This window comes from Dasypus novemcinctus, chromosome 10, assembly GCF_030445035.2.
Source record: "Dasypus novemcinctus isolate mDasNov1 chromosome 10, mDasNov1.1.hap2, whole genome shotgun sequence".
Taxonomy (NCBI): domain Eukaryota; kingdom Metazoa; phylum Chordata; class Mammalia; order Cingulata; family Dasypodidae; genus Dasypus; species Dasypus novemcinctus.
Window position 1 is genome coordinate 102,395,291 of NC_080682.1, and position 27,924 is coordinate 102,423,214.

The 27,924-nt window shown below is 48.5% G+C and overlaps 4 protein-coding genes across 13 annotated transcripts in view; 1 reads left to right on the plus strand and 3 right to left on the minus strand.

The window, feature by feature from the left end:
- The window catches only part of NUMA1 (nuclear mitotic apparatus protein 1), a 105,684-nt gene extending 105,330 nt beyond the window's left edge, over positions 1–354 (minus strand). For 5 of the 9 annotated variants that reach the window (XM_058305869.2, XM_058305878.2, XM_058305865.2 and 2 more), the window contains exon 1: positions 1–354. The gene's annotated coding sequence lies outside the window, so the exon portion shown is untranslated. The other 4 variants (XM_071218242.1, XM_071218239.1, XM_071218237.1 and 1 more) reach the window with 2 other exon arrangements.
- LOC101426252 (transmembrane O-methyltransferase) lies at positions 343–25,179 on the plus strand. The gene is made up of 11 exons (XM_071218370.1): positions 343–600; positions 7,517–7,601; positions 8,214–8,347; positions 12,664–12,869; positions 13,830–13,978; positions 14,274–14,414; positions 20,010–20,171; positions 22,133–22,231; positions 23,107–23,381; positions 23,588–23,784; positions 24,229–25,179. The coding sequence occupies exons 3-11, from the start codon at positions 8,266–8,268 to the stop codon at positions 24,547–24,549; spliced, it is 1,632 nt and encodes a 543-aa protein (XP_071074471.1). The 5' UTR covers positions 343–600; positions 7,517–7,601; positions 8,214–8,265; the 3' UTR covers positions 24,550–25,179.
- On the minus strand, positions 15,303–20,301 carry LAMTOR1 (late endosomal/lysosomal adaptor, MAPK and MTOR activator 1). The gene is made up of 5 exons (XM_004476748.5): positions 20,080–20,301; positions 17,026–17,171; positions 16,696–16,773; positions 16,268–16,394; positions 15,303–15,943 (listed from the first exon to the last, which is right to left on the minus strand). Exons 1-5 carry the CDS (start codon positions 20,119–20,121, stop codon positions 15,851–15,853), a joined length of 486 nt encoding a protein of 161 aa, XP_004476805.1. The 5' UTR covers positions 20,122–20,301; the 3' UTR covers positions 15,303–15,850.
- On the minus strand, positions 25,174–27,833 carry ANAPC15 (anaphase promoting complex subunit 15). Of its 2 annotated transcripts, none has more exons than XM_004476743.5 (5): positions 27,736–27,833; positions 26,688–26,812; positions 26,103–26,162; positions 25,652–25,792; positions 25,174–25,489 (listed from the first exon to the last, which is right to left on the minus strand). In XM_004476743.5, exons 1-5 carry the CDS (start codon positions 27,803–27,805, stop codon positions 25,442–25,444), a joined length of 444 nt encoding a protein of 147 aa, XP_004476800.2. In that variant the 5' UTR covers positions 27,806–27,833; the 3' UTR covers positions 25,174–25,441. The 2 variants fall into 2 exon arrangements, with proteins under 2 accessions (XP_004476800.2, XP_004476801.2); XM_004476744.5 differs by having other exon boundaries at positions 25,652–25,789; positions 27,736–27,828.
- Between the last annotated feature and the right edge of the window lie 91 nt (positions 27,834–27,924).

A 27,924-nucleotide genomic window follows, 5' to 3' on the forward strand; every position in this document is an offset into this window, starting at 1 on the left:
CCCGATTGTTCTCCCCTTTCAGACTCGGTTACGCAAAAGGCCTCCTACTCGCACCGGCCGCTCCAGCAACTCCTTCAGGCCCGGGTATCCCTAAGGGTGCCCAGGCCATACGCCAGCCGCGGGCCCGCGCCGGTTACCTGGCCGCGCGCTCCCGCCCCGCCTCGCCTTCCCGCGGACCGCACCTCGCCCCGGGCTCGCGCCAGCGCTACGAGCGCACAATTAGTTTAAACTATGGCCCCGCCCCCCTCGCGCCGCCCTCTGATTGGCCCTTGTCGGCTGTTGTCGCACGCAAGGGCAACTTGAGGACCTGGATAAAGGAAGTGTGCGTAAGGACCTCTGGGACGGAAAAGGAGTGTCATAACTTCCGGCTGCCGGCCTGGACTTTGAGACCGTAGGCAACTACAAATCCCAGCACCTTCCGCGGCCGTGGAGCCCCGCCGCTGACGCGTTCGTTCCACGGAGAACTACAAGTCCCGGTAGGCATCGCGGCAGCGCTTACGGCGCCCGGCCGGGACGCGGTGGCGAAAGCGGTTACCATGGAGTTGCGCCGAGTAACCCTGAGGTAGTGGGACGCCGAGGCTGGAGGGGAAGCGATTGCGGGTGAGTCGGGCAGGAAAACAGGGAACCCTCTCTAGGGGTCAAGACCGCAGTTGGAGAGCGGAGGGGCAACACAGAAAAACTAGGGGAACTGAGACCCCCGTCCCCAATCTTAATCCCTCTTCACACTGACCATGGCATACCACACTTTTGGATAGACCCGGGGATGGAGGAGGGGCTGAGATACATACCTGTACAGATCTGGGGGTGCCTAAGACGCTACTCCATCACAAACATGCGGCCCCTAAATACGGATGCCTCAGGTCCCTCACCCTAGATCTGAAATGCCCTCGGACATGGGGTTGGTTTTCCTCTGAGGAACGGAGTCCCTCTTCAAGACATGGGAGTAAATCATGGTCCCTAAATCTGGAGATGTAGGAGCGTTTGTGAGGTTTGAAGTTTGCCCCTTCCTTCCTCTTCCAGAGCCTCTTTCTCAGAGTCAGTAGTAATCTCCAACACCCACTATTAAGGAACCTGCCCTCAAGTTACCTCCTCTTCCTACACCACTTCCATGGTCTTCAGTTAGAGCTTAATTTTTCTTACAGCTCTGATAGGTTTATTACACTTAGCAATTTACCTAGCACTTTCACATCTGGTCTCTCTTTTGAGCTCTGTGAGGATATTCATCCCCATTTCACAGATTGGAAAACTGAAACCCAAGAAGGAGCAGTAACGTGCCCAAGGCCCACACCAAGTCAGTGACAGAATTAAGATTACACCTAGTTCTCAAACTTCCAACCAAGTCTCTCTAACTGTGCCTACTACCTCTATAGCTTAAGGACTTGTTCCAAGGAGTAGATTATACTGCCCCAGTTAGAAGGAACCTGTATAGCCTGCTTTGGGATACTTAAACTTAAGCCTGAGTAAGTTTCAGATCTTTCCCTGAAAGTTTAAATGGAGAAAGGGAATTAAGAAACTGTAGATACTGACAAAGGAACAGATTTAAGTAAACTAAACAGGAAAACAATCTGGTTAACACAGCATCCATGTCTACAATTAGCTGGCCTCCAGCTGGCCCTGATCAGTTCACTTACTATATATCCCCACTTCCCACCTCACTCTCTATTCTCTTCTAAGTGCTCTCAACCATACCCACAACTTCACTTACCACATGTATGCATATATACACAAGTGTTTATCTCCCGCCCACTCTAAACCTCAGATCTGTGTAGCCAACTGACTCTCCTTCAGGATGTCAACAGCGACCCAAACTCAAGTTCTGAAACTGAACCCCTAATCTCTATATACCCCAGCCATCTCCTGCAAGCCTGAATCTCTTCCAGTGTTTCCACCTCTATCTACCCATGTATACAAGCCAAACACCCAGGATTTATCTTTTTATTTTTATTTTTTTAAAGATTTATTATTTATTTCTCTCCCCCTCCCCCCCCCCAGTTGTCTGCTCTGTGTCCATTCACTGTGTATTCTTCTGTGACCGCTGCTATCCTTATCAGTGGCACCAGGAATCCGTGTTTCTTTTTGTTCCGTTATCTTGCTGTGTCAGTTCTCCTTGTGTGCAGCGCCATTCCTGGGCAGACTGCACTTTCTTTTGCGCTCGGCGGCTCTCCTTATGGGGTGCACTCCTTGCGCGTGGGGCTTCCCTATGCAGGGGACACCTCTGTGTGGCAGGGCACTCCTTGCGCACATCAGCACTGCTCATGGGCCAGCTCCACTAGGGTCAAGGAGGTCCGAGCTTTGAACTTTCCATGTGGTAGGCAGACGCCCTATCCATTGGGCCAAGTCTGCTTCCCAGGATTTATCTTAAAACCTCTTCCATTTCCCATCCATCATGAAGTACCGTCAGTTTTATTTCCTAAATATCTTTTCTCTAGTTCTAACCACCATCAGTCCATCATCTGTCTTCCCACATCCTTCCTGCCTTCCCTCCCAGCTATTTTGCATACTACAGCCAGAGTAATCCTTAAAATTGCATATCTGATCTTGTTTACTCCCCACCCCACCCTGTTTTAAAATATATTTTGTGACTTCCTGTTGTGCTTACCATAAAGCAACATCTCAGCCAGGTTCTTGCCCACCTTTTCAGCCTCCAGTCTAACCATATGTTCATCTACTTCTCTCCGTTCCACTTATGTCGCCTTCCTTAAAGTCTTCAAAATTTCCAAATAACCTCCCAGACTTTTCACATGCTGTTACTTTTACCTGGAATGTTCATCTTTCCCCTGCTACATTTAATTTGTCCTTATCCTCCATGTCTCTCTCAGTCATCACTTCTTCAGGAAAGGCTTCCCTAACTGCTCAGACTCTATCAGATCCCTCAATCACAGCAACATCATGTTCCTCTTCATTATAATACTATTCACTGTTGCAACTTTTGATTTATTTGTTAAACACCTATTCCTTGCCACCACTGCAGGGATACAGCCATGAAAAAAGCATGGTTCCTGCCCTGGTGGAGTTGATGGACATAGATAATAAACAGATCACTGTACTATAGTGTTATGAGTGCTGCCATGGCAATAAGTATAGGGTGCCATGGAAGCCCAGAAGAGAGGTTCCACATCCAAGTTTGGGGATAAGGGTAGGCGCCTCAGGAAGGTGACACCTGAGCTGAGTCTTAAAGTGAGAATTAGCAAGGCAAAAGGAGAAAAGAGGAAACTGTATCACAGGCAGAGGGTTTTAAGTGCAGAGGCCCAGAGGTAGGTTCAGGGTACTTACTGCAACTTGCTGTATTAGCCAGACTGCAAAATTGGAGGTGAAGATAAGATTATGTATATAATCTCATACATTGAGCATGGAGACATGGGCAGGAGCCTGGTTAAATCTTGGGCCTCCCTTGGGCACCTGGGAATGTAAAACCTCCCAGAATACACTGGATTACCTAGCAGACTTTTCCTGACATCCTTTGATCTTTCTTCTGTAAGACCATGAACAGAAACCTCTCTAAGCCAGTTGAATCTCTCATCAGATTCTCTCAGATCAGGGGTTCTTAACCAGGGGTCTGTGAGCTTGAATTGAAGTAAAAAAAAAAAAAAAAAATTCTGGTGAGGATTTGTTGGTACCGGTGTGATATATTTATTAAATAATACACAGTATAGTGTGGCCTTAGTAAGGGTCTGTGGTTACCTAACTGGCAAAAGGGTCCATGGAACAAAAAGGGTTAAGAACCCCTGTTGCAGGTTGTGGAGTATTCCTCAAACCCTCCTGAGCCGTCATGTTGCTTGTCAGAGAGAGAGCAAGAACAGGCTATCAACCAATCAAATCCCAGTTGCAATTTTCAAAAACTGAAAACAAATTTTCTTAAGTTTGGGATTGGCTAAAGCTAAATTAAGTAAATAAAGTATGATACATGCATACTGTGGAATACACTTTAGCTATTAAAAGGAGTAAGAGAGTCTATATCTTTGCAAAGAAAAAATAGGCTTACAAAGGAATAGAGCATGTATGTGCTTGTGTAAAAATATACATAATCTTGTTTATATATACATTTTGGGAAGCTGTACTCTAATAGTGATCATCCTTGGAGAATAAGATGGATATTCAAACTTTCAATTCCTTCTTAATGTACTTTGTTGTTTGACTTTATTCAGCTATCATATTAACTTATGCAAAAAAAAAAAAAAAAAAAGGTATTTCCAATTTGGAAAAGAAAAATTCTAACTCCAAACAAGGCAGGGATGCCCCTGGCCCTGTCATTCATCAAGTCAGTCTGGGAGCTGGGTCATGGGCTGAATGTCAGCTGGGAAGGACTGACTCCAAAAACATAGCCACAGGCCTGAGACAGCATCTGGGCTTCATCAGTTCTCTCCAGCAGTCAGACCCACTATGTGTCACCTTGAAGATATCATTCATTTATGCCTTCATTTCTTTTTTCATCGTCATTTTTCCAAAAAGCAATTATTGAATACCCATTCTTTGTGCAACTAAAATAGGATCAAAGAAAGAAGTCTGACTGCCCTGTCCTCAAGGTTTCAGGAAAGGAACAGGAAATAAGTTATAAGTAAATATAAGTACAGACAGTGCAACTGCTTACATTTATTAAGCACCGGCTACAGGACATACAACAGCTCTCAAAGTAGAGTTTTTCTCCATTTTACAGATGAAACAGATTGTGAACCAATTTTGTTCAAAATTGGGAACGGGGAGTGAAAGATGTGGCTCAAGCCATTGAGCACCTACTTCCCACATGGAGGTCCTGGGGTTAGTCCCTGATGCCTTGTAAAAACAAAAACAAACAACCGGCAAACAAACGAAAAAAGCAACTCAGGGGAGCCAATGTGGCTCATGGGTTGAGGGCTGGATTCCTGCATACGCGGTCCTGGGTTCATTCCCCAGCCCTGGTACCTCAAAAAAAAAAAAAAAAAAAATACAGTGGGGGGTTTTTCAGTTCACTATTTCTGCATAACAAACCACCCACAAACATAATGCCTTAAAAAATACGCATTTATTATTACCTCCAAGTTTGAGTCAGCTGGCTGGTTTTGGTCTTGGCTGGACTCACTCATGTGTCTGCAGTCGTGTGTGTCTTGGGTGACTCGCCTCATCTTGATGGGGTGAAGCTGGCTATGGGCTAGTCTGGGATGGCCTCTGCTGCCATCACTGGCTCTCTGTCACATGTGTCATCTCTCTAGCCAGCCAGCAAATTCTCATGGCACAGGCAAAGATCAAGAGGGCAGCCCCCTTTTTAAAGTCTGTTACTTCACATTTGCCAACATCCCATTGGCCAAAGCAGGTTTCATGGCTGGGCCAAGTATCAGAGTTGGATGGAACTGCAAAGTCATAGGGCAAAGGGCTGAGCACAGGGAGAAACCATGACTAGGGATCATTAAGGCAACCAGTCTTGAAGGGGCACAATGATCATTTTTATCTGGAAAAGAAAGACTTCACAGAAGAGAGAACACAAGAGCTGAGAACTAAAAAGAGCGTGTTCACTATCATATTAACTTTTGCATGTAAAAAAGTTACATGCAGCTATTACTTGGAACTGGGTACAGTCTGGTTTGTCACAATCAATAGGAATCCAGCAGGTCTTTCTGTGCTTTTGACAGAAAATGGGGTTTTATTATTTATTTCTTGGCTCCATTCCTTCTGGTCAGACATAGAGCAGCAGGCATTAATCAAACATTTGCAGGACTGAATTGACTATCTTTCTGTGAACAGAAACAGCTGAACCTGGGAGCCACTTGTTAGAAAGAGCAGCTTCAGCTTAGCATCAGCTCTCCCAAAAAAGAAATCCTTTTATCTGGCAGAGTTTCTCATTCATTCATTCTTCAGACACTTCCTAGGTGCTTGTTGTAAGCCAGGTTCTGTGTTAGATGACAAATAGGATATACTAGCTCACAGGCTGGGCTACTGTTTAAGCAGAAAAGACTAATAACCCTTTCCAAATATATCCATCTACTTGGGACTTTTTAAAAAATTATTCATACAGTAAGTATTTATTGCCGGTATTGTATGTGCCAAGCTGAGTGCCAGGAATTGAGAATGTAATTGTTAATGAATAAACCTGTTACTTGACAGGGGACCCATTTTTAATCCTGATATCCCCAAAAATGCATCAGGTGCCAGTGCTACACCAAATCAGAAGTTAAGACTGCACAGAGGTTCTCTGATGGCCAAGGAGGCCAACTGGTAAAAATCTGGTCTTTAATATTTTAAGCTAAAATTCATGTCCAGTATTGTAGAAATCTAGGGTCCCAACCCAGAACTTACTGCCTAGGGCAGAAAGTTCTTACTTTGAGAAAAGTATCCAGTTTTGCTCAAAGGCAGCAAACCTGATATTGGTGCTTAAGTGGGACGGGCTTCTGTCTGATAACATACACCAGTTTCTCTATTTCTACAAAAGAGTTATGTGTTCTTTGTTGTCTTCCTGTAGATTTGATATATAAAAGATTCAGGTTTCCCTAAGCAACAACCAGTGCCCAACTGGCTGGTCCAGCATGTGACAGAATTTAGGTGTGAAGTGATTTGAACTCGCACTTCTTCAAAGCTCAGTTGAGAATGCTTTTTCAGAGGAAGACTGTCACTTTCCATTCCTCTAAATTTGCTGTACTCTATCCTTACATAAGTTAAAGACAAAAAAAAAGCTACTGGAACTGCATTAAGAAACTGAATTACAAGCTATTAGGTCCTTGGTTTTAAAAAAGAATTCCACATTAAGAACGTTTGCCAATTTCATTGTCTCTGCACATAACTCTTTGCTTCTTTTGAATCAAAAGATGAGAACCGCATAACCCAAGGTTTCCCTTTTTGCTTCAGCTGCCAATATAGGTTTGGTTTCCTAAATTCCCTGGTACCTCTCTCTCCTCTCCTTTAATCTGGCTTCTGCTCTTTCTCTTCCTTTTTAAATTCTCTCCATCTCACTTTTCAGTACAGTAGCCACTAGTCACATGTGGCTATTGAGCACTTGACAAGTAGCTAGTCCAAACTGGGATGTAGTGTAAAAGTGTAAAATAGTTTTTTTAATATTGATTACATGTTGGAATATTTTGGATGTACTGGATTAAATACTATTAAAATTAACTTCACCCATTTCTCTTGATTTTTATTATGCTACTAGAAAATTTTAAATTACGTGTGTGGCTTACATTATATGGTCAGCACTCTTTACAAATTGTCCTATTTTATGAGTGTGTAATTATTGTAAATGATGTTGAAGCCTTTTGGAAAGTAAATAGTTAAGTAGTATACTAAATCCAAAGGAGGCAATAACTGAATGGAGAAAAGGGGTTGACTAGATGTGTCCTTGTCCTTGTCAGTTTGTCTTTATATGTTGTCACATTCAAAACCCCTTGGTAAAGTGTCTTCAGTTCTCTTCTCCTCAGGCGAATAGGTTCTCATGGCTCTCCAAGTCTCCAGCCAAACCTATTCTTGGCTTTACTTTAGCTAACAAGTTGGAAAGGGTCTGGTAAGACAACACACCACATTGTAAATGACTGATAACATTATGTTCACCCCTTAGGGGTTTATTTCTATTTTAACAGGGAACAATCCCTGAACCCAAAGGAATGAATCCCTAATGATGGAATTTCACGCATCAGTGACAGGTGAGTGAGAGTGAGGTAGACTCTGGCTTTAATCATATGTATGGCTATACTCAGGATATGGCTGAAAGTAGGGTCTGTGTACAGAAAGGTAATGGGGCTGACAGGCTGAGCAGAGAGTAGCAAATCCTCAGCTGGGTCAGACTGCAAAGGACTTTCTGACACCAGATCCAGTGCCAGCCCTTAGGCATTTGTTATGTCATAGATAGTCCAGTTGATGTCACCAGAGGATAGGTCCCAAGATGGTCTCCATGGTTATCACAGTGGGGTAGAGAAAAAGGCTCAAAGTAGGATTTAGGAAACTATGAATTCAGTCCACAACTGACTCACTGGCTTAACTTTGGGCAAGTCCTTTCACCACCTGGGTCTGTTTCTTCATCTGGAACATGGAAATTGGAGTTATAACTATCAAATGAGCACTAAGAGATGAAGGTGCTCTGAAAAATAGGAAGTACCCTTCAAATGCAAGGAATCACTATTAGTATCTAAAAACGGAAATGTAGCCAGGCAGGTCTGGAGTAGTTGAGGGTAGGGAGCAGGGTCCAAGGGCTACGGGAAAGCTTGAGAGCTGATGCCCCTTATACCCAGAACACTAGTCCTTCTCTGTCCTCCCAGGCTGTACCCGGACTCCCAGGGCCCATGCTTGCACATGACAATGGCCTGAGATATGAACAAACGGGATTATATGAAGACTTCGGTGCAGGAGCCCCCCCTGGACTATTCCTTCAGAAGCATCCACATCATCCAAGGTCAGCCCACAGAGGACAGCACTCCACGCATCATAGCAGCAGGCCTGCTGTGGGCCCAAGGGAGAAACCACAGGCTCCTATCGAAAAGCCTAGGACCTCTGTCCTGTATGCTTGCAGATTTTTTGTTGTTGTTATTGTTGTCTTTGGGGGGAGTGGGGAGAAGGGGTAGGAATAGAAGGGTTTGGCCTTTTTAAAAATTAGCAAATTTGAAAGGAACCAGGGGACTCTCAGGACAGTTGATAGATAATCTTCAGAAGAAGCCAGGTTACAGCAGAAAACTTGGACAGGAGAAAATCAGGAAGGCAAGCTATTGGCTAATAGTTTTATTCTCCTGTTTTTACCTTGAGACAGGAGGAAACCAGTGATAGGAAAACACAGGCTGCTGGGGAGTCCCAGCCAGCAGGCAGAACCCTAACTCCTCTGGGGACAAGCTTTTTCTGATCACTGGTCGTAAAACATGAGGGGTCTTCTTATCAGCAAACTGGCAGGTTCCTGGTTTAAATATTTATTGACAAATTTCTTATATTCATTCCAGTCATATCAATTGATTCATGATCACCCACACTTATTGAAGGTTCTAACACTGCCTATACTCATTCCCATTTATCATTCAATATATTTGTAAATGGGTGACTAGTACTCTTTAGGAAGGGACACAGGGCTCTCAGCAATATATTCTCAAGGAGTCATCAGTTCTTCCCAAGAAAGTTCAGCCGGTCCTGGCTTTCATCATCTGGTCACATAAAAGCATCAGTACTTCTGTCTTCACAGAACACGTCTGCCTCATTTGGTGGCCACCTTTAAGCCCACAAAGCTGGTCACTAGTTCCTCAGGAGGCACTAGCCTTGGCTTGGGTTTAGGGCACTATTTGGGCTGGCATCTGCCACAGTGGTAACCCAGTTCTCATGACCACACACCCAGCTACCATGGTCTTTATGGTGCACAGCATCACTTTGGATTCATATAGTCCACATTTCACAAGGGTTTGGGCTGCAACAATTGCTATGTACAAGACAGCTGAGGTGACAGGGATGGAAGTATGGCTCCTACCTACCCTAGGAATTCCCAGCTCTGGGAGGGGACATAGATCTGCTCTCTATGGAGTTCTTAGAATGAGGGGAGGGGCAAGCTACACTACCAAAGATAACTCCACAGCACAAAACAATCTGTACAGATGCCCTCTCGTTCAAGTGTTAAGTATCTACTGAATATATGTGTATGTATGTTGGTATATACATATTGTGTGCATGTTTATGTCAGGCATTGTATACCTTGTTCAGTTTGGTTGGGGGAATGTAAGGGGCAGAGGAAGAGGTGCATCCCAGCCCCAAAAGGCTAGAGTCCCCTCAGGTTCCCCAGAGCTTTAGGAATACTTACTTAAAGCTGGGTTAAAAGACAGGGTAGAGTTTAGGGGTACTTGGCACAACTGTATTTAGGCTATTGAATCTAAAACAGCAGTGATTTTAGGAGGCATCTAATATGTACTACCTCCAACTCACAGTCCTGTAACTTCTCACAAAACTAGGGTTAAGAGAGTCCCCCACCAAACATATATACCAACCCTTCCATTATGGGATGACAAAAGGATGCTCTTCATACAGACTCCTGCACCCTGGGGACACATGGAACAAGTTGCATGGCAAGCCTTCAGAGATACTAAGACCAGATCACGATTCCCGCGCCACCCCTGGCCCCAAGTCTTCCTGGGGCTAAATGCCCCGTTGTTTTTTTTGACCCCCGCTCTTCCCCCCCCTCCACAGCCCCCTTGTCTGTTTGCTTGTTGTATTTGCTCGTGTTTTTTCTTTAGGAGGCACAGGGAACCTGGAATCTCCCATGTGGGAGGTGGGTGCTCAACTGCTTGAACCACATCCACTCCCTTCCCCTGGTTCTGACTTTGCTATTCATGGGCCTGTTTCCAGACCCTTCAGTGCCCTTGTGAAGTCTGTGGGCAGCAGTAACTTATAGCAGCCTGGATACCCCTCCCCAACCCTGATCAATAGTGGGTCCAGGCGGTCTCAAGTTTTAGGCAACCCTATCCCACTAGTGACTCCCTCTGACCTTGGCATCAGCCCGTGTTAGAGGCATTCCCAAGCTGCTGCCTCATCAGACTGGGTGCTAGTCCATAGGCTGGCTTAGTTTAACTTTTATCTGTCATTTCATCGTGGGTTTTCATGAACTGAGCTTGTTCATGAACTGAAGTACTGTATTTCAGTGAGACAAAAAGGCCCCTTCTGCCACCTTGTGGCAATCTCAGGCCCCAAATGTAGATCCAGCTCCCTCCGACTCCAACAAAGCCCTCTGGTGGATGCTGCCTGACCTGCAGCTGAGGGGAAGTTTACGTTGGGGGTGTGTGACTAGTAAGAGGGCTGAGGGAAGCGTGAAGTCGGGTTAACCAGATTCGCCAAATCCCAAATATTTCCTTCCCTGAAGGCAGCTTTATCAAAGGTTTAGGGACAATGGGAAAAAGAAACAATCACCTCTGGTTGTGGGTTCTGCCAGACTGTGAGCTTGGGCAAGGCCCATCATCTCTCTGGAGCTCATTTGTTTAAAAAAAAAGGGGGGGGAGGGGGGGAGGAGTCCATACAGATGGGTTCTAACATCTTTTATCCAACCCCCATCCTATTCCCTCTCCTTCTCAGCCACGTTTTCAGTGGGTTGTTTATGCTACCTGCTCATATATCCTTTCCTTCCATTCATTCTTGAATTCACTCCTGTCTGGCTTTTTGCCCCTTTTCACTGAAAATAGCCCTCACTATGGTCACCAGGGACTTCTTAGTTGCCAAAACTACTTTTCAGTCCTTAGCTTCCTGGAATTCACCCCTCCTACAAAGGAACTCCCTGTGCATCTTCAAAACTGCAACTCTCCTGGCTTTCCCTGTCCTTCCCTGACTCTGTAAGTTCTCTCATGGATCCCTCTCCCTCCTTGACCCTCCCTTCTATCCTCACTCGACTCCCCTGGCTTTGACACCCCCTATGCTATGATTCTCAAGTCTGTCTCCTGACCATCAATCAGACCTACATATCCAACTGTCTGCTTGGCTACTCCACCTGGATGTACTACAGGTACCTCAAACACAGGCCAGCCCTGAACTCATGACCTTTCCATCTCTGTTCCTCTTTTGGTAATTGCTTATCAGTTAATAACACTTGTGTCCACCCTGTCACCCAAACCAGAATGCTCCTCTACCCTTTGGCCCAGTCAACCATCCAGTCATGCTGATTGTACCTCCCATACAGTTCTCTATCCCTGTTACCCATATCTTATTTCAGGTCCCTATTATCTCTTGCCTGGATGACTGAAACTGACAAATTGGTTTTCCAGTCCCATTTCCCCCTAAATCCTATACCCTACAGTAAGCTTCAAAATTATCTTTCTGAATGAAAAAATAGAGTCATTTCCTTTGCTTTAAACTCTCCTCTGGCTTCCCATCACCTACAGGGTAAAATTCAAGCTCCTTAGTCTGCTATTTAAGGCCTTCATTACTGGGCCCGTCTCCTTGCTCCCCTCGTGCAGCATGCACACATCACACACACACCTTTGCTCATGCTGTTCTCTTACCCCTTCTTCCCTTCTTTGCCTAACCCACTGAGATCCAGCTTAGGCATCACCTTCCCTGGTAAACTTCCCTGGGCTCTCCTAGGCTGGGCTAGGAACCTCTCTTCTGTTTCCATGACTATTATTACATGGCACTTAACACACAATATTGCCAGTTTATTTCCATCAGACCCACATGAGCTCCTTTAGGGCACAAACATCTGCTTCACACCTGCCGTATTACTCACTCAAAGCCTGACACAGACTGTGTCACATTTTGCTCACCACTGTTTATCAAGTATCTGGCACATAGTAAGTACTTGACATTAATAGAAGAGAGGGAGGACATCGGAGTGTGTTATACTAAAAACTCTACCAGTAGGTAATTCTTGATTCTGTGCTGTTATCTTGGTTCAAGCCCAACAACCCTGATTCTTAGTTTCCTCACCTATAAAATGGAAGTGGTTTTGCCCCCACCCTGTCACAGGGGTGCTATACGAAGGACCTAATGAGGCAGTACAAGAGAGGACCATGTGGCTGCAAAACTAAGAGTTTGGGACGAGAAGTCCAAGAAGTCCTTAGTCCAAGCTTAAGGACTGCTGGGTCCTTTGGGACCAGGTCCTGAGCTGCCAGTAGATAGGGTCACACTAAGCTCAAGCACAAGGCTTTGGCCCTGCCAGGCCCCTCCAGCTCAGGCTGCTAATTCTCCCAGCGTCATCCCTACCAGTACCCCAAAGCCAGGAAAACGATGATATATCCAGGCCTCACTCTGCCCCTGCAGATCTGACAAGTGAGGAGCCACGGACAGGGCTACGACCACTGCGGCACTCAAAGTCGGGGAAGTCGCTGACCCAGTCCCTGTGGCTGAACAACAATGTTCTCAATGACCTGAGGGACTTCAGCCAGGTGGTCTCACAACTGCTGGAGCACCCAGAGAACTTGGCCTGGATCGACCTGTCTTTCAATGACTTGACCTCCATTGACCCTGTGAGTTTCTAGCACTAAGAGTCAAGGTGGTCCGAGGCTACCACGTCCAGCAAGGAGCCTCTCCACTTCCCGTATGTCATTAAGGAAGTAGCAAGACAGCATGGTGCGATGTAAAGCAGATGGCTGTGGGTCAGACATGTCAGTTCCAGTCCTGGTTTTTCCTCTTCCTGGCTGTGTAACTTGGGGCAGTTACCTAGCCTCTTAAAACCTCACCTCCCTGTCTGAAAAATGGGGATAATATACCAGCTTCGTTAAGGTGAGAATTAAATGAAACAACATTTAAAAAAAACAACTGGCACATAGGAGGCTGAAATAAAAATGGTGGCTCTCATTATTGGGCACCCACTGTGTCTTGTGTGCAGTTTTACTGTGGAAGAAGCAAGTATGTAAAAGTGCAGCACTTTCCATGAACTCAGACTCAAGTTTTAAGAAATAAACAAAATTGGCCCCTTCTTATGCAGGATACCTGCTGGTGGTGGGTGGGGGTTGGTTGTTGGAGAAAAAAGGTGGCTCATGACATAGGAACTGTTACCCTAGGGTAGTGATTTCAATTCAACTAATATATATTTTTTAAGTTTCTCTTATTTGCCTAGCATGATGCTTGTGTTTGTCTCCCTGCTGTGATAGACAGAATCTTAGATCATCAAAGCTGGAAAGGTCCTCAATGAAGGGGCAACTGAGGTCCAGGGAAAGGCAGGGACAGGCCCAGTCACCTGGCATGTCAGTGGCAGAGCTGAGACCCAAGCCCATACCTCCTGCCTCTGAGAATCACGGCTCTATTTCAGTGTGATGCCCCTGTACCCCTTAAAAGGTAAACAAAAGTAGGTTAGAGTCATCCAGTATGGCTATGGGGGTGGAGGGCAAGTTATTCCTCAAACTCTTCCTTCTCTGCCACAGGAGAGTCTTTAGCATAGATTCAGGGCCCTGTCCAGCCTAGCTTTCTATTTCCTTCCCCAACAGGTCCTGACAACTTTCTTCAACCTGAGTGTCCTCTATCTCCATGGCAACAGCATCCAGTGCCTGGGGGAGGTAGATAAGCTGGCTGTTCTCCCTCGGCTCCGGAGCCTGACACTTCATGGGAATCCCATGGAGGAAGAGAAGGGGTATAGGTAGGTGCCTTGCCCTTGGAGCTGGGTTCTAGCTAGGCTCCCCTGAGGGAAAGGGAGAGGACAGAGAAACAATTCAAGACTATTCTGCCATGCTAGGGCGAGGGAGTGGAGCATCAGGTCTTAAAAGTATTTCTTGCTGTCAGTCAGAATAAGCCCCATCTCCCCCAAGCTATATTCAAATCCCTCCATTCCTTGCAATTAGGGAAAAGAGCAGCAACTGGTGGAGGGGGAAGGGGGTTCTGGTTGTGGGGGGGGGGGGCGGGGGGCTGGCCCCCAGCCCAAGTCTTCCCCACAGGCAATATGTGCTGTGCACTGTGCCCCGTATCACTACGTTCGACTTCAGTGGGGTCACCAAAGCAGACCGCACCACCGCTGAAGTCTGGAAACGCATGAACATCAAGCCCAAGAAGTCCCGGATCAAGCAGACTGTACTCTGAGGTTCCCAAGACCCCAGCATTCCTATAGGCCTGAGAATGGTCAACTTGGTTTGACAATAAATGATTTGAGCTGTTCAGCAGAATAGATGTCACTTGTACCTTGGAGATGTGCCCTCCTACTCAGGAAACTGCCCATAGCTCTGGTCCTACTTCACTGCAAGCGAGGCACTGGAGGGAAAGGTCTGCCGGCCTTAGTCACAGAACTCCTGGGTTTGCTGCACAGCCTTGGGAAAGTTATCTACCCTCTCTGGGGCCCTTTTTATTCTTCAGCTCAGATATCCTGAGGTTAGAGTCGATCAGTAATTTCCAAACTCTTCACAGAGCACCAGGGTTCTGCGAGATGCCTCAGGCTTCCCTGATGCAAGGCCAAGAAGATGGGCTGTGATCTCTCAACCCCACTTCAATCAGATCAGAGTAGAGTAGTTCCACTTCTGTGTTTTACATTTTGGGATTCTACTTAAGATTTCATTTGATAAAAAGATTCTTCTGCTTAACACATTTGTTTGCTGACTCCAGATCAGCAGAACTTGGTCTGGTTCCTACGCCTGTCATCCCCCCACCCCTTGCCCCCCACTCCTAGGCTGCTGGTAATTCCATTGAGTCCACTGGGCCCCCAACAGTGACAGCTGCCCCAGATTCAAGTCTGTTCAGGCTTGACGTATCTCCATCACTGAGGGAAGGACAAGCACAGTTTTATAATCCAATTTGAGGTTAACCCAGGTTGAGTCTCAGCTAAGACTTGGGAACACTGAACCCCAGTATCTCCTGGACTGCGCTTTAATGCCACTAGAGGATACTCCCTCCCACCACCTCATTGCTCATAGATTTGAGTTGCCAGAAATAAGTAGTAGGCTGGTGGGCAGGACAGAGGAGCTGGAATCAGCACACAGATGAATACATTTCCTTTATCAAGAGAGTCAAATCAAAACAAAAAAGAAAAAAGACCAAACATGTAAAAATTCAGGGTGCTAGAAATACAAACTCAATGCGTTCAAATTCAAGCTCGTCCAGATCCTGGTCACAAACCCTAATGAGGTGCATATAAGCACCAAGTCAGGGAGAGGGAGACAGGAGTGAATCTGAGGCCAAGAGAAGGGATGGGAAGGGGGCCCCTCGGCCCCCTGGTGATCACCACCCCCACAGCGGTACCTCCACCTTTCCAGGGACTATGAAGACCTACCAGGCTCTGTCCTTTTGGTCCCCACCCCACCCCTGGCCAGAGCTCTGAAGGCCAGTTCCAATTGGTTCTACCCTCCCTTGCTCCGTCCTTACTTGCTCCGGCCTACAGCCTTGCTCTCCTCTTCTCCTCCACATTCTTCTCCGTGGTTAGTAGCAGGTTAGGGTACTGTATAAGCCGCAGTAAGGCTGGGGGCCAGGGGTGGGGGGGTGAAGACGGGGTGACGAGAGGAGAAGAGCTGTCCAAGGATCCTGCTCTTCATGGGATCCCAAACTGGACAACCAGCTCCTCTTTTGCATCCACACGGATCTGAGAAAGTGCACTGTAGGCATAAGCAGCTATCCTGGAGACCTGAGACAGAGAGGTCAGGGAGGAAGGAACAGACAGATAGGTGAGAGAGGAGATCAGGAAGAGGAACGATGAAGGCAAGAGGCAAAAGAGAAAGGCAGGAATAGGAAAGACAGAAGGGAAAAGAAGAAAAGAGAAAAAGAATAGAGGTCGAGGGGAGGAGATAAGAATATAAAAAGCAAGAGTGAGGTGGGAGTGAGTCAGGGCCCACAAGCTACCAGGGCCTCTAAATCCACTTCCCTGCCTCCTTGGTGGATGGGAGGGTGAACGCTTCTGCCGTCCCCTGGGCAGTATAGGAAGGGTGGGCTGGGGTGAGGGGTGGCTCACCTGCTGCAAGTCGGAGAAGGGGATGGGCTCGCTGGCCAGCACTTGGTGGGGCTGGCTGGTAAGAGATGGCAGCGGTGGCAACTTCTTCCAATGTGTCAGGCTGCTGCTCAGCACAGCCAAGCGGGTACTGGCCAAGAGGGAGGGATGAGTGTGGAGTGAGTCAGGCCAGTCTGCTCTGCCCAGCCCAGCCTCACTCCCTTTAGGCAGAGAATCAGGTGCACAGGGGATCTCAGCACACCACATATTCACTCTATGCCCACCTCCCTTGACCTCAGTGCCCTCAAGAGAGTAAGAGGGCAAACAGACCCAAGTGATATGGTCTGTACCCAAAAGCCTGAACTGGGGTCCAGACTCCAAAGTTGGTTCAGGGATGGGGGTAGGGGAAGAGCCCAAGTAGCCTGAAGGACCCAAGCTGGCCAGACGCTCACCTGTACTGCCTTGCCCGGTCCATGTACTCATGCTGCTCCATGCCCTGGGAGTCCGCAGCAGACACATCAATGATGTTGCTTTGGGGGGAGGAGACAGAGAGGACATGACAAGTGTCCCGGGGAGGGACAACAAGACTCACTGCCAGGCGCGTGACTCCAGGGCTATCTGATACCGGTGTCCCTGCCTGGCCCACTGGAGCAGGGCTGAGCCCAGAGGCACCTCTTCCCACTGACCTTGTCCCAGTTCCATGTTCTGAGCCAGCAATCTCTATCCCAGCCTTTAATGTGTATGGAGGGGCTCGGCCCCAGGCTTTATCCTGTGATGCTCACCTGGCTGTCTTGGCAAGGATGGAAGAAAGCAGGGCCTGCTCATCTGTGCGAGCAGAAGGCAGGCTGTGGTAGTTGGGCTCAGCTCCATTGAGGGCTTTGGTGGGGGGACTGCTAGGGTCCAGCAGCAACTTCCGTTCCTCCCGATCCTAGGAGAGGCCGTGGGGGAGAAGTCAGGTTGGCTCAGTTCACCTTGCCTTTCCTGGGGCTCTCCTCTCAGCCCAGCTCTGACTTATAAGCACCAATGACATTTTTACCAGGAATATCCAAACTGGCCAACTTGGTGGAAAGTCAGACAGGACTCAGTTCCAGCCTGCCTTTGGGAGCTCAGCTAGGCACTAGGGATGAAATGGAGTGGAACCAAGCAGTCCCAGAGGCTCTGAAAAGATGGACAGAGGTACTTAGCCTGGATGAAATGGCCCAGGAGCCACTGACAGTTCTGAACAGCCTGGGAGCATCAGAAAATAGTCCACCACCCAGTGGAGAAAGCATACTTAAGGTTGGAAGACAGTTGTAAGATACCAAAAAGACAGGAGAGTTTAGAGGGGAAACTGATGCAAGTCAGAAGCCCAAGGATGGCCCTCCTGATCCCCCAGGACAAGGCCCTCCCCTGCAAGGTCCTAGGCCCCGAGGACAAGCAAGCCCAACCTCTCAATGGGCACTCCTCCAGTTAGCTCAGAATGGGTCCAACCCACCCTCGGGATCACACAGTCCCCACTCTTCCTCCTCAAGGGTAGGTTGCCCAAGTATGCTCATGCCATTTGATCTGCTGTAAGCATCGACCCCCTCATCTCCAAACTCCCAGCCACCCTCCCTCCCTTCCAAAAACTAAGGCTCAGGATTAAAGGGCTAGAAAAACAAAATGCTTGCCAAAGATTAAACTATCTCTAAAAAAGCTGGCTCCATAATGGGGCTTGAGTTTATTTTCTCTGTGAGTCCCTCCCCCAAACCCATCCCAGATGCATCTTCCTTTAGGACAGGGCAGTTTCTCCCATATCAGGAGTTCTCCAAGAACATGGTGGTTTTCTTGAGATCCAGACTCCCAGAAGAGGCATATCAGAGTTGACAAATGTCACTCCACCCCCAAGGGGGAGTGGAGCATGGAAGAGGCAAAGGAGCACCATGGTTTGTTCCTGAGTCATTGTAATCCAGGAGCCAGGGTTTCACTGTCTACCCTAGCCCAGACACAGATGTGGACTGCTCCAGACTGGCTACCTGGTCAGAGCCCTGCTGGAAAAGCCCTGCATGGCCTAGTGGATAAAAGCACATGGCTTGGCATCAGAACACCTTGGCTGTGCCACTTCTCAAGTTTGTAACCTTGGTTAAATTAGCTTCTCTGAACCTTTTCCTCACCTGGAAGTAGAGATAAACCCTACCTATATGACAAATTATGCTAAGAATCAAATGAGATAAATGTAAAAGCCCTTTGAAAACTAATGTGTTTTACATTTTTTATTATTATAATAAAGGGGCCAAAGTAAGAATGGGAGAGGGACCTGCCCAAGAGGAGAGGCTTGGGGGCAGAACCCCCACTCCCACAACACGATAGTTAATAGTTATGTTTTTTGCCACATGAGGCCACAAATCATTCAGCAATAATCAAGTTCCTTCTCTGGGGGTTAGAAATAGGAATGACAGCACTTCAAAGAAGACAGATTCAGGAGAGCAGCAAGCCCGGATCTCCTATCTAGCTAGAAGCTGGTATCCTTTCACAGGGCATTAACTCTTCTTGACTCATTCTCTGCAAGAGTCCATGTTCTGCCTTAAAGAACAATTTCCCACTAGGCCACAACTCTCCCAGGAAGCAGGAAAACTGTCTCTTCCTTCTCTAACCAGCTGGGTTGAAGTGAGAAGTTTGGAGCATGAGGCATGTCTAACATATGACCTAGGAAATATGAATATAGACTTAATGGATGTTTGGTTAATTAATGAGAACCATGTCTCCCACACAAATGACATTTTCAGAGCTTACGTCCTTAGTCCAAGAACTGGAGAAGAATCAACTTCCCAAGTACCACTAATATAACCTATTTCTGTGATCACTTCCCCCCTAGACTATGAGCTGCTAGATGAAACATTTTGTTTCTGTGCCCAGTACGTGTTGAAGTGCAGAAGCAGTCTTATTAGAAGCAATCAAAAAAGCAGTTTGAGACTTTATCCTCAGAAAGATCTGCCTCTCCTCAAACTAGGGCAAGGCAGGGATTGCAGTTTTGGGGAGAGAAGTAAGAACCCACCAAGGGGAAGAGGAAGAACTTAAAACCATACAGGTCTCCCCAACCTAGTACTTTCTCTCAGGAGATGAGATCTAAAGTCAAATTCTCAGGAGGAGGTGCCCCTCAAGCTAAAAGAATCCTTAGGCTACAAGCAGGGACTGCACTGAGGCAGGCCAAAATCAGTACCAAATAAGCTCCCTGTCCCACCTCTCTTTCCCCAACCCAGCCAAAGCTAAATCCGATTTGTTGTTGTCCAAACAACTTCCCGCAGGTCCCGATCCCTCATTGTCTCTACCTATTAAATCCTACATTGGCTAACTCAAAAGCCACCAACTTCCAGAGGCCTTCTCTGGACCAAAGCCCAGTAGTACCTTTTCTTCTCCAACCTCAAGGACTGAAGGGATACACAAAATTCCTGATTGATCTTGAGACTGGCTAATTTACAGCCTCAGCTTACCCACCTCTATAATGGATTTAAGAGGCCCGCTAAACCAAGCACTGGGAAAGCACAGGAAGCTGGGAAGGAAGTATTTTCTAGGGACCTAGGTTGACGATCCTTGAAGTTGTAAAGAAAGTTTAAAGGTAGTGAAAGACAGAAGGGGGTAGATGCAAGAGGGAAAGACGGCTGCCTGCACACTTCAAGGCGGGGAGCGTGTACAGAGACCTGGGGCTTTAACAGGAGCAGGAGCCCGGTCCGGCGTCCTCTCTCTAATCTGTCCCTTCCAGGCCTCCGTACTAGTGAGCCCTGCACTCCTGCTTCCCCCTTTTCTGCAGGTTTTTTTTCCTAGACCCCACGCCCCAAGGTCTCATCCCTCATTCCCGAGCCTCAATCGCACGGCCGCACCTGATCCGAGTCCTCGTTCTCGCTGCTGTAACAGCAGCCCATGACCGGGGTCAGGCCGGGCGCTCAGGCCGCGCCGAGGAGGGACGGCGTCCGTCAGGAGCCCTTCCGGTCACATGACCTGTGGCTGCATCCCTTCGGCAACCACCGCCCGCGCGCCCAGCCCTTCCCAGAGCCTCTTCGCCGCCGCCACCGCCGAGTCCCGCTTCCGGCCCCGCCCCCACCACGTGAACCTCGCCAACCGATAGGAAGCCTTCCCCTGCGGGACTAGACGTAGAACACCTGATGAGGAAAGGGCAGATCACATGATTTCTCTCCCCAGTGGCTAAGCTAGCCCTCCACCCTGGTCCCGAAAGGTCCCCTTGGCAGTTGTTTTACGTAATCGCGTGGCCTCGAGACCACCTTTCTCCAGAAAACTAACTCCTATCCCAAATGCTACCATGATATGTTCTTCTAAGTGCCGTGCGAGGGACGAGTAAAATCCAGGCCCTACACTCAGAGCACACAGTCTGGGTGCACATACTTAGGCCCCCGAAGACCAGCGCCCGAGTCCAGGAATATACATCGAGGAGGTGGCGCCCAGCGGAGTTCGCAACATGGCCCTGGGATCTGAGACCTACTGGAAGAAGGGACATTATGCCTTCACTAACTGAAGCAGGGTGATTAATCTTGGTGGCGGTGCTATGAACTTCCTCACTTGTTTCCCTGCTTTCAGGCATTTCCCTTCAATCTCAACAGAAATCTAACACACTGAAGGTGGGAACAGTGCTCTAATGCTTTTTTCTTCTTCTAGAATCTTCTCATGTCCTCCCTTGTGTCCTGAACGCCTGGCATCAAAGATCTTTCAGTGCCTAACACCTGCATTCCATTCCAACCTGGGGGCAGGGGAAGGGGTAACTCACCAGCAAAAGGAAAATATTTGCGATTTCTTGACTGACTTGGAATTCGCACATGCAGCCTAGTACACTGTCTCCCTACCATACTAGCCTTCTGTCTTCAGGACAATACAAACATAATATCCTCTTGATTACCTTCTCTGACCCCATTTTCTGGGCATCTCCAGCTGCCTGTGCTTAAACCCTGTGCCGCATTCATTTATATTAAATCAATATTCGTGTATTCATTTATTATATCAACACTTTTTTTTAAAAGATTGATTTTATTTCTCCGCACCCTCTGGTGGTTTGCACTTGCTGTGCCTGTTCGTCTTGTTTCTTTAGGAGGTACGTGAACTGAACCTGGGATCTCCAAGGTGGGAGGGAGGTGCCTAATCACTTGAGCCACCTCCATTCCCTCTTGCTTTTGTGTGTGTGTGTGTGTGTGTGTGTCCCTCGTTTTTTTTTTTTCTTATGCCTGTTTTTGCATCACCTTGCCATGCCTGCCCATGCATCAGCTTGCTGTCTTGTCTTCTTTAGGAGGCACCGGGAACCTCTACTCCCTACTTTGTTGTGTCTCATTATGTTTTTCTTCTTGTGTCTCTTGTTGAATTATCTTCTTGTGTCAGCTTGCCCCACCTGCCTGTCACACCAGCTCAGTCTACTTTAGGAGGTACTGGGAACCGAACCATGGATCTCCCATGTGGGATGTGGGAGCTCAACTGCTTGAGCCACATCCGCTTCCCAACAAATACTTCCTGAGTTTCTACTATATGCCAGGCACTGTTCTATCTGGATAGAACAGCCCGAAATCCCACAATGGCATTCAATCTAGTGATCACACTGTTTTGTATTCTCTGTTCCTGGTCAGTCTCTTCTACCCAACTGGTAGTTCAAGGAAAAGGACAGATTCTGATTCTTGCCTATGATGATGCTTAGAGAAAACTTGAATTTTGAGTTAATGAATAAATTACAGCCTCCCCATCACCTCTGCTCATACCATTCCCACATGTTCTGACCCTGTAGCTCTAACTTATTACCCCTCAAATAAAGACACTAGAGTTTTTTAAGTTCTTTGAAAGTACCTAAAGGGTAGAGGACAGCTCTACCCTGTCGCTGGGCCTAGTAACTCGAACTGCAGGTTTCAGGTGACAGCAGCAGCCTCATCATCAATAATTGAGAGTAGGTGCAGCCTCCCGCCTCAGAGTTCTCCCCCACCCCAAGAACTCCCCTTCCTGTCTTGTGCTGTGGTCTTCCCCAAGCAGAAGCCTCCAGCCCAGGTAAGCAGGGACTTTGAGTGTGGGTTCCCAAGCACACCAGCTTAAGCTCACCATCACTCACCCATTCATACCCACACATACATTCCCACTTCTATTTTTAGTCCCACCACCACCAGGGTCCTCACAAGGGTCAGATCTGGAGGAGGAAGAGGCTAGTCAAGGGCATGAGAGGAGAGGGCACCCATCCCCCAAAGAGGGCCCTACAGAAGAGGGCTGAGTGGGGGAAAGTGTGTGGTGTGTATGTGAGTGCAGCTCAGGTGCTGAGAATCCTGCGGGAGATCAGGAGAAGACGGGAATGCAGGGAGGGGAGATAGGACTGCAGAAGAAATGTAGAATCAAGGATTTCTCCCACCCCCAGGGAAGAGAAACAGAGGGAGAGTCTTGCGATAGAAAAAAGGATATCTCACCCTATGGTATAAGCATTTTGATTGTTTTTTATTGAAGCAAAGGACAGTGACAGTAAAAGGAATTTTGATCCACAAAGCTGTGCTCTTTTGCCACAACAGTGATAGGTCAGAGGAGACCAAGTGGTAGGGGTGGGGGTAAGGAGAGGACATCCATAGAGGAACTGGTGAAAGGAGTCCTGAAGGAGTGACTATAGGCATGAGGGCAAAAAGGTGAGGGGGGCAAGGTGAAGATGGGGCTGAGGTCCGGACTGGGAAGAGGGGTTTGGGGACAGTGTGGAGTCCTTGAAAGCACAGGGGCTTGGGATCAGACCAACACAGATTCAAATCCCAGTTCTACTGTGTAACTCTGGACAAAAGAGCCTTTCTGATCCTTGGTTTATAATACGTAAGGATAATAACTGCTACTGGTAAGGGCTGCACAAATGGCAGGCAAATCATGGGTGTGGGTTTCTCTCCCTTCTACCATAGGGCACAGGAGGGAACCATGTCCCCTGCCATTGCACTGGCCTTCCTGCCACTGGTGGTGACATTGCTGGTGCGGTACCGGCACTACTTCCGGCTGCTGGTGCGCATGGTCTTGCTGCGGAGCTTCCGAGACTGCCTGTCAGGGCTCCGGGTTGAGGAGCGGGCCTTCAGCTACGTGCTCACCCATGCCCTGCCCGGGGACCCTGGTCATATTCTCACCACCCTGGACCACTGGAGCAGCCATTGCGAGTACCTGAGCCACATGGGGCCTGTCAAAGGTCAGTGTGGTCTAGCCTTCTCCTCCAGGAAGCCTTCCCAAAATGATGAAGGAAAGGTCTGAAATCTGTCCCTGCCTTACCGTGTGAATAGGACCCCAGTTGGCTGGGGGTGGCAGTGAAGCAGGTGGGCATTTTTAAGATCCCTTTCTATCAGGGGTTCTGCATCCATCTCCCAGGTCTTCTGCAATAGATGCCTTCCCCTACAGGTCAGATCCTAACCCGGCTGGTAGAAGAGAAAGCACCTGCCTACGTGCTGGAGTTGGGAACCTACTGTGGCTACTCCACACTGCTTCTTGCCCGTGCCCTGCCCCCTGGGGGTCACCTTCTCACTGTGGAGCGGGACCCACGCACAGCAGCAGTGGCTGAAAAACTCATCCGCCTGGCTGGCTTTGATGAGCGCACGGTCAGTCATGCACCTCCCAAAATCTGGTCTTCTCTCTGCCACCCTAGGCCTTGCCCTGGCCATGCTTCCCAATGGGAGAGTCTGTGTAGGGAGAAAGAAGTAGCTCCACTTAGGGGCTTCGATCTTGAAGGGTATGAGAGGTCATGTCCTCCTGATCAAGTCATTTGCATGTATTTTCTGCTGAGTGACAGAAAAACGGTGAAGAGAATGGTCTCTCAAGTCTGGCATATTTGGGCCCATATCTTAGCTCTGCCTCTCTTCATGGGTAGAATGGGAATCACAATACTGATCTTGACTTCTTGGGCTGTGAGGCCAGAGGAAATATGAGCACACTGGTGGGGACCCAGGCCAGGGCCCGGCACGAAGTAAGCCAGATCCTGGTGGGGTTTGCGATGGGGCAGCGATCCCATCCACGCTTACCTCCAGTGCCTCCCACCCCCACAGGTGGAGCTCATCGTGGGTAGCTCAGAGGAGGTGATCCCACACCTGCGAGCCCACCATGGGCTGAGCTGCGCAGAGCTGGTGCTCCTGGCACACCAGCCCCGATGTTACCTGGGGGACCTGAAGCTTCTGGAGGCCCATGCCCTGCTGCCAGCTGGGGCCACTGTGTTGGCTGACCATGTGCTTTTCCCTGGTGCACCCCGCTTCCTGCAGTACACCAAGAGCTGCGGCCGCTACCGTTGCCGCCTCCACCACACTGGCCTCCCAGACTTCCCTTCCATCAAGGATGGCATAGCCCAGCTCACCTATGCTGGACCTGGCTGAGGTCCAGGTCAAGGGTACTTATTGCTGCCCCCCACCCATCCACCCACCTACCCAAGCAAGGACCTCAGAAACTCCCCTCCCCTGTTTTGTCGCTTGACATATCCTAAGCTCAGGACTAGGGAGGCTGTCCTCTACCTCCAGGCTCCACAATGACCTGAGGTGCCAAGCTCTGTCAGGCTGCTTGGTCCCACTGGTCCCCTTCTTTCCAGAGACACTGCAGACCAAGAGGTAAGAAGCCAGAGCTCCCAACCTAGTCATTCACTAGTTAAGTCCAGGGGAGTTCCTACTCTCTTCCCTAGATTTAATCCCTTCTCCTAACACTAAAGGAACAGGCTAAGAAAGCTCCAGGGGCCTCCCACCTCCAGCTCTGGCCCTTAGAAAGCCTCCCTTCCCCAGCCCAAGCAATTCTGAGATCAGAGGAAAGAGCACACACTGAGACAGAGGCCCTGAAGGAATAGCTGGTGCAAGTGGGTCAGAGGAAATGGCATAGGAGCCTGGTCCTCCCCAGCCCACCTGGCCAATAAGGTCTTGCCTGGAGTCCCTTTATTGCCCTCTACCCCCAAATTCAAGAGAAGATGCTGGACTCCTCTGGGACCCACCAAAAAAAGGGAATAGACATGGGGATAAAAACAATCAGTCCTGTGTCTTTATTAAAGAGAGTTAGAAAGAGGCCAGACTTGGTAACCATGGGATGAGGTACTAGCTTAAGCCCTACAGGTTCAAGGGCAGGCTGATGGCCTGGGAAGGGCCAAGGAGACCAGTTCCTGGCAGCAGGTGAGGAGCTGCCTGAAGTTGGGCCTTCAGGCATGGGGGCCATCAGCTGGTTCTGTGGGTGGTACAGGGCAGGTTGGGCTGGCCTGGGATCTCCCTGAGGCCACCCTGCCTTGTCTACCTAGATCATCCACTGGTCCTGATCCTGTTCATTGCCTTCCATGTCCACCTGGGGAGGAAGCTAGGTATGGGTGGGAAGGAACCTTAGCCACCCCGCCAGCCCCAGGCCCAAGGGCCTCATCCACTCTGCCCTTAGCTGGATCCAGGATTTCGGTATCCCTTGGCCACAATGAGGTCAGGGGCAGAGGTCCTCCCCCAAACCCTCACCTACCTCATTGACCTCTCCATCATCAGGTGACTCATTGTAGTCATTCATCTCGTCCATGTCCTGCATGTCTTCATCATCCTCTGAGTCTTCTTCGCTATCTTCATCATCTTCGTCATCTTCCTCCTCCTCATCATCATAGTGCTGCTGGTGCAGGGGAGTGCCTATGGGCCCTACAGGCCTGCCTGGACTGTAGTTCAGGGCTGACCTACGTGGAGCTTCTCTTTGGGGCCAATGAATGACCCCCAGTTCCCCAAACCTGCCCTCCTTGGTCTAGCAGCCTGGTACACTTTAGTGCTGAGGCCAAGATGTCAGATCTCCACTGGCCCCAATACCTGCCTACCCCCACCCACGCAGAGCTGAAGACCACAGCTGGTTCCAGTACATCAAGGCAAGACCTTTGGAATTAAGGCAGAATTTGGCCCACTACTTGGCCCCACCTGCTAGAGCGACTCACCTCAGAGGCTGGCTTGCCAATAGGCACCAGGTTGTTGTCTTTTTCTGCGATGCTCTGGAGCTATGGCCAAAAGGGCAAGGGAGCAGGGCCAGGGCCCAAGAATGGCAGGTTAGCAACACAGGACTAGCCCAACCTGCCCCCAGAAAGGACTCCCAAGTGTGTGTGGGGGGGAAGCTTCCTTTTGGTTGTCAAGATGATCCAATCCCTTTCTCTCCTGTCATCTGACACTTGATCCAACTCCTTAAACTCTCTGGGCTTTGGTTTTCTCACAGAATTATGGTGAGGGTAAAGTGAGAGAAGATCAGCCTAGAATCTGACATTTGCTAGGTTCTCAATAAATAATGAAAATTATTATTTCCTGTGCTGTAGGGGAAAAAGACAGGGCGGAATGTCAGGAGCCTGGGATCCAATCTGGCCCAAAGGTCCCAATGATGAGTACCTGCTGGGCTCCTGACTCCCAGCCCCAGATTATTCCTAGCTCTGGGCAAAAAGCTCCTCCAGGACAGGTTTCCAGAGCAAGGCTGGTTCTGGTACAGTAGAGGGGTTCTCAACACTGTGCCCCTCCCAGGCTACATCTTCACTCACCCAGGCCTGGTGCTGCTGTTCCTGCTGTTGCAGCTCTGTCTCCTCCACACAGGGTCGATCCAGATTAAACCACAGTGACTCAGTCACACGAGGGAAGAGTGAGGGGAACAAAGTTGACATGGCTCCTAGACTGAGGGAAAGGATCAGGTGAATCCAGCTCTCAGATATGGGTTTTATTATTATTACTATTAGTCTTGGTTTTGTTTTTATTTGGTTGTAATTTGATTTGGGGGTGGGGTGGAATGGAAGGTATTGGGAAAGCAGACCTGGGTTTGAGTAGTGGCCGAGTATGAGCCATTTACTGGCTGTTTGACCTTGGACAAGTCCCTTAACCTCTCTGAGCCTGTTTCCTCATCTGTAAAATCGGGATAAATTATACCACCCTTATAGGTATTCTGATAATTAAATAATGGATAAGAAAAGCTGTTTGTAAGCTGTTCAAGGAGGGAAGAAGATGGCAACCAAGCATAGAGAGGATAATCCAGATTGCAGATTCTAATTACAAAATTGTACTAAAAGAGATGTAGCAGCGTTCTCTACTGAAACATCTCTACCTCCTCCAAACACTACAACCTTTCTGCCGCTCTATATTGACCCATACATACCACACCCACTCAGTCCTGAGCTCAGTCAGAAATTGAGGACACTAAACCATCTTCTCAATGGACCACAATCAAATTGGGAGTGGGGTGTGACATACTAAAGGCGTGAGTAAATTAGTTGGTAAACGGATAAACAGATGAACGATTGAATGGATGCGCATGTAAGAGAACAAATAAATTCAGCTCTGATCGAACGGCTGAAGGCGCCAACCAGCAAGGTCTCAGAGATTCTGAATTGAAACCCCTCGGCTCACAGATGGAAAAACTGAGGCCCAGCGAGAGGCAGCGACTGACTGTAGGTCAGGGTTCAGACTCCGGTTCTGAACTCCCGTAGAGACGGGATTTAGGCTGGTCACTAGAGGAAATGAGCAGAAAAGGATTTACGTCCAGTTCTGCTTTTGTCTGGACTTATTTGACCTAACAGAAAAAACTGCATCCACCCTCACCTCCCTCAAGTATGAGGCCAGAGAACGTAGACCCGTAAGCCCGGCCCAACGCCGCAAAGCCACCGCCCATTCTTCCAGTGAGTTTGCTTGTTCTGATAATGACTACGGGACTGACCAACAGCGAGAGGGCAGGGGCAGGACTTGGATAGGAATTTCCCTTATAGGGTTGCTAATCACAAAAGGAGCGGG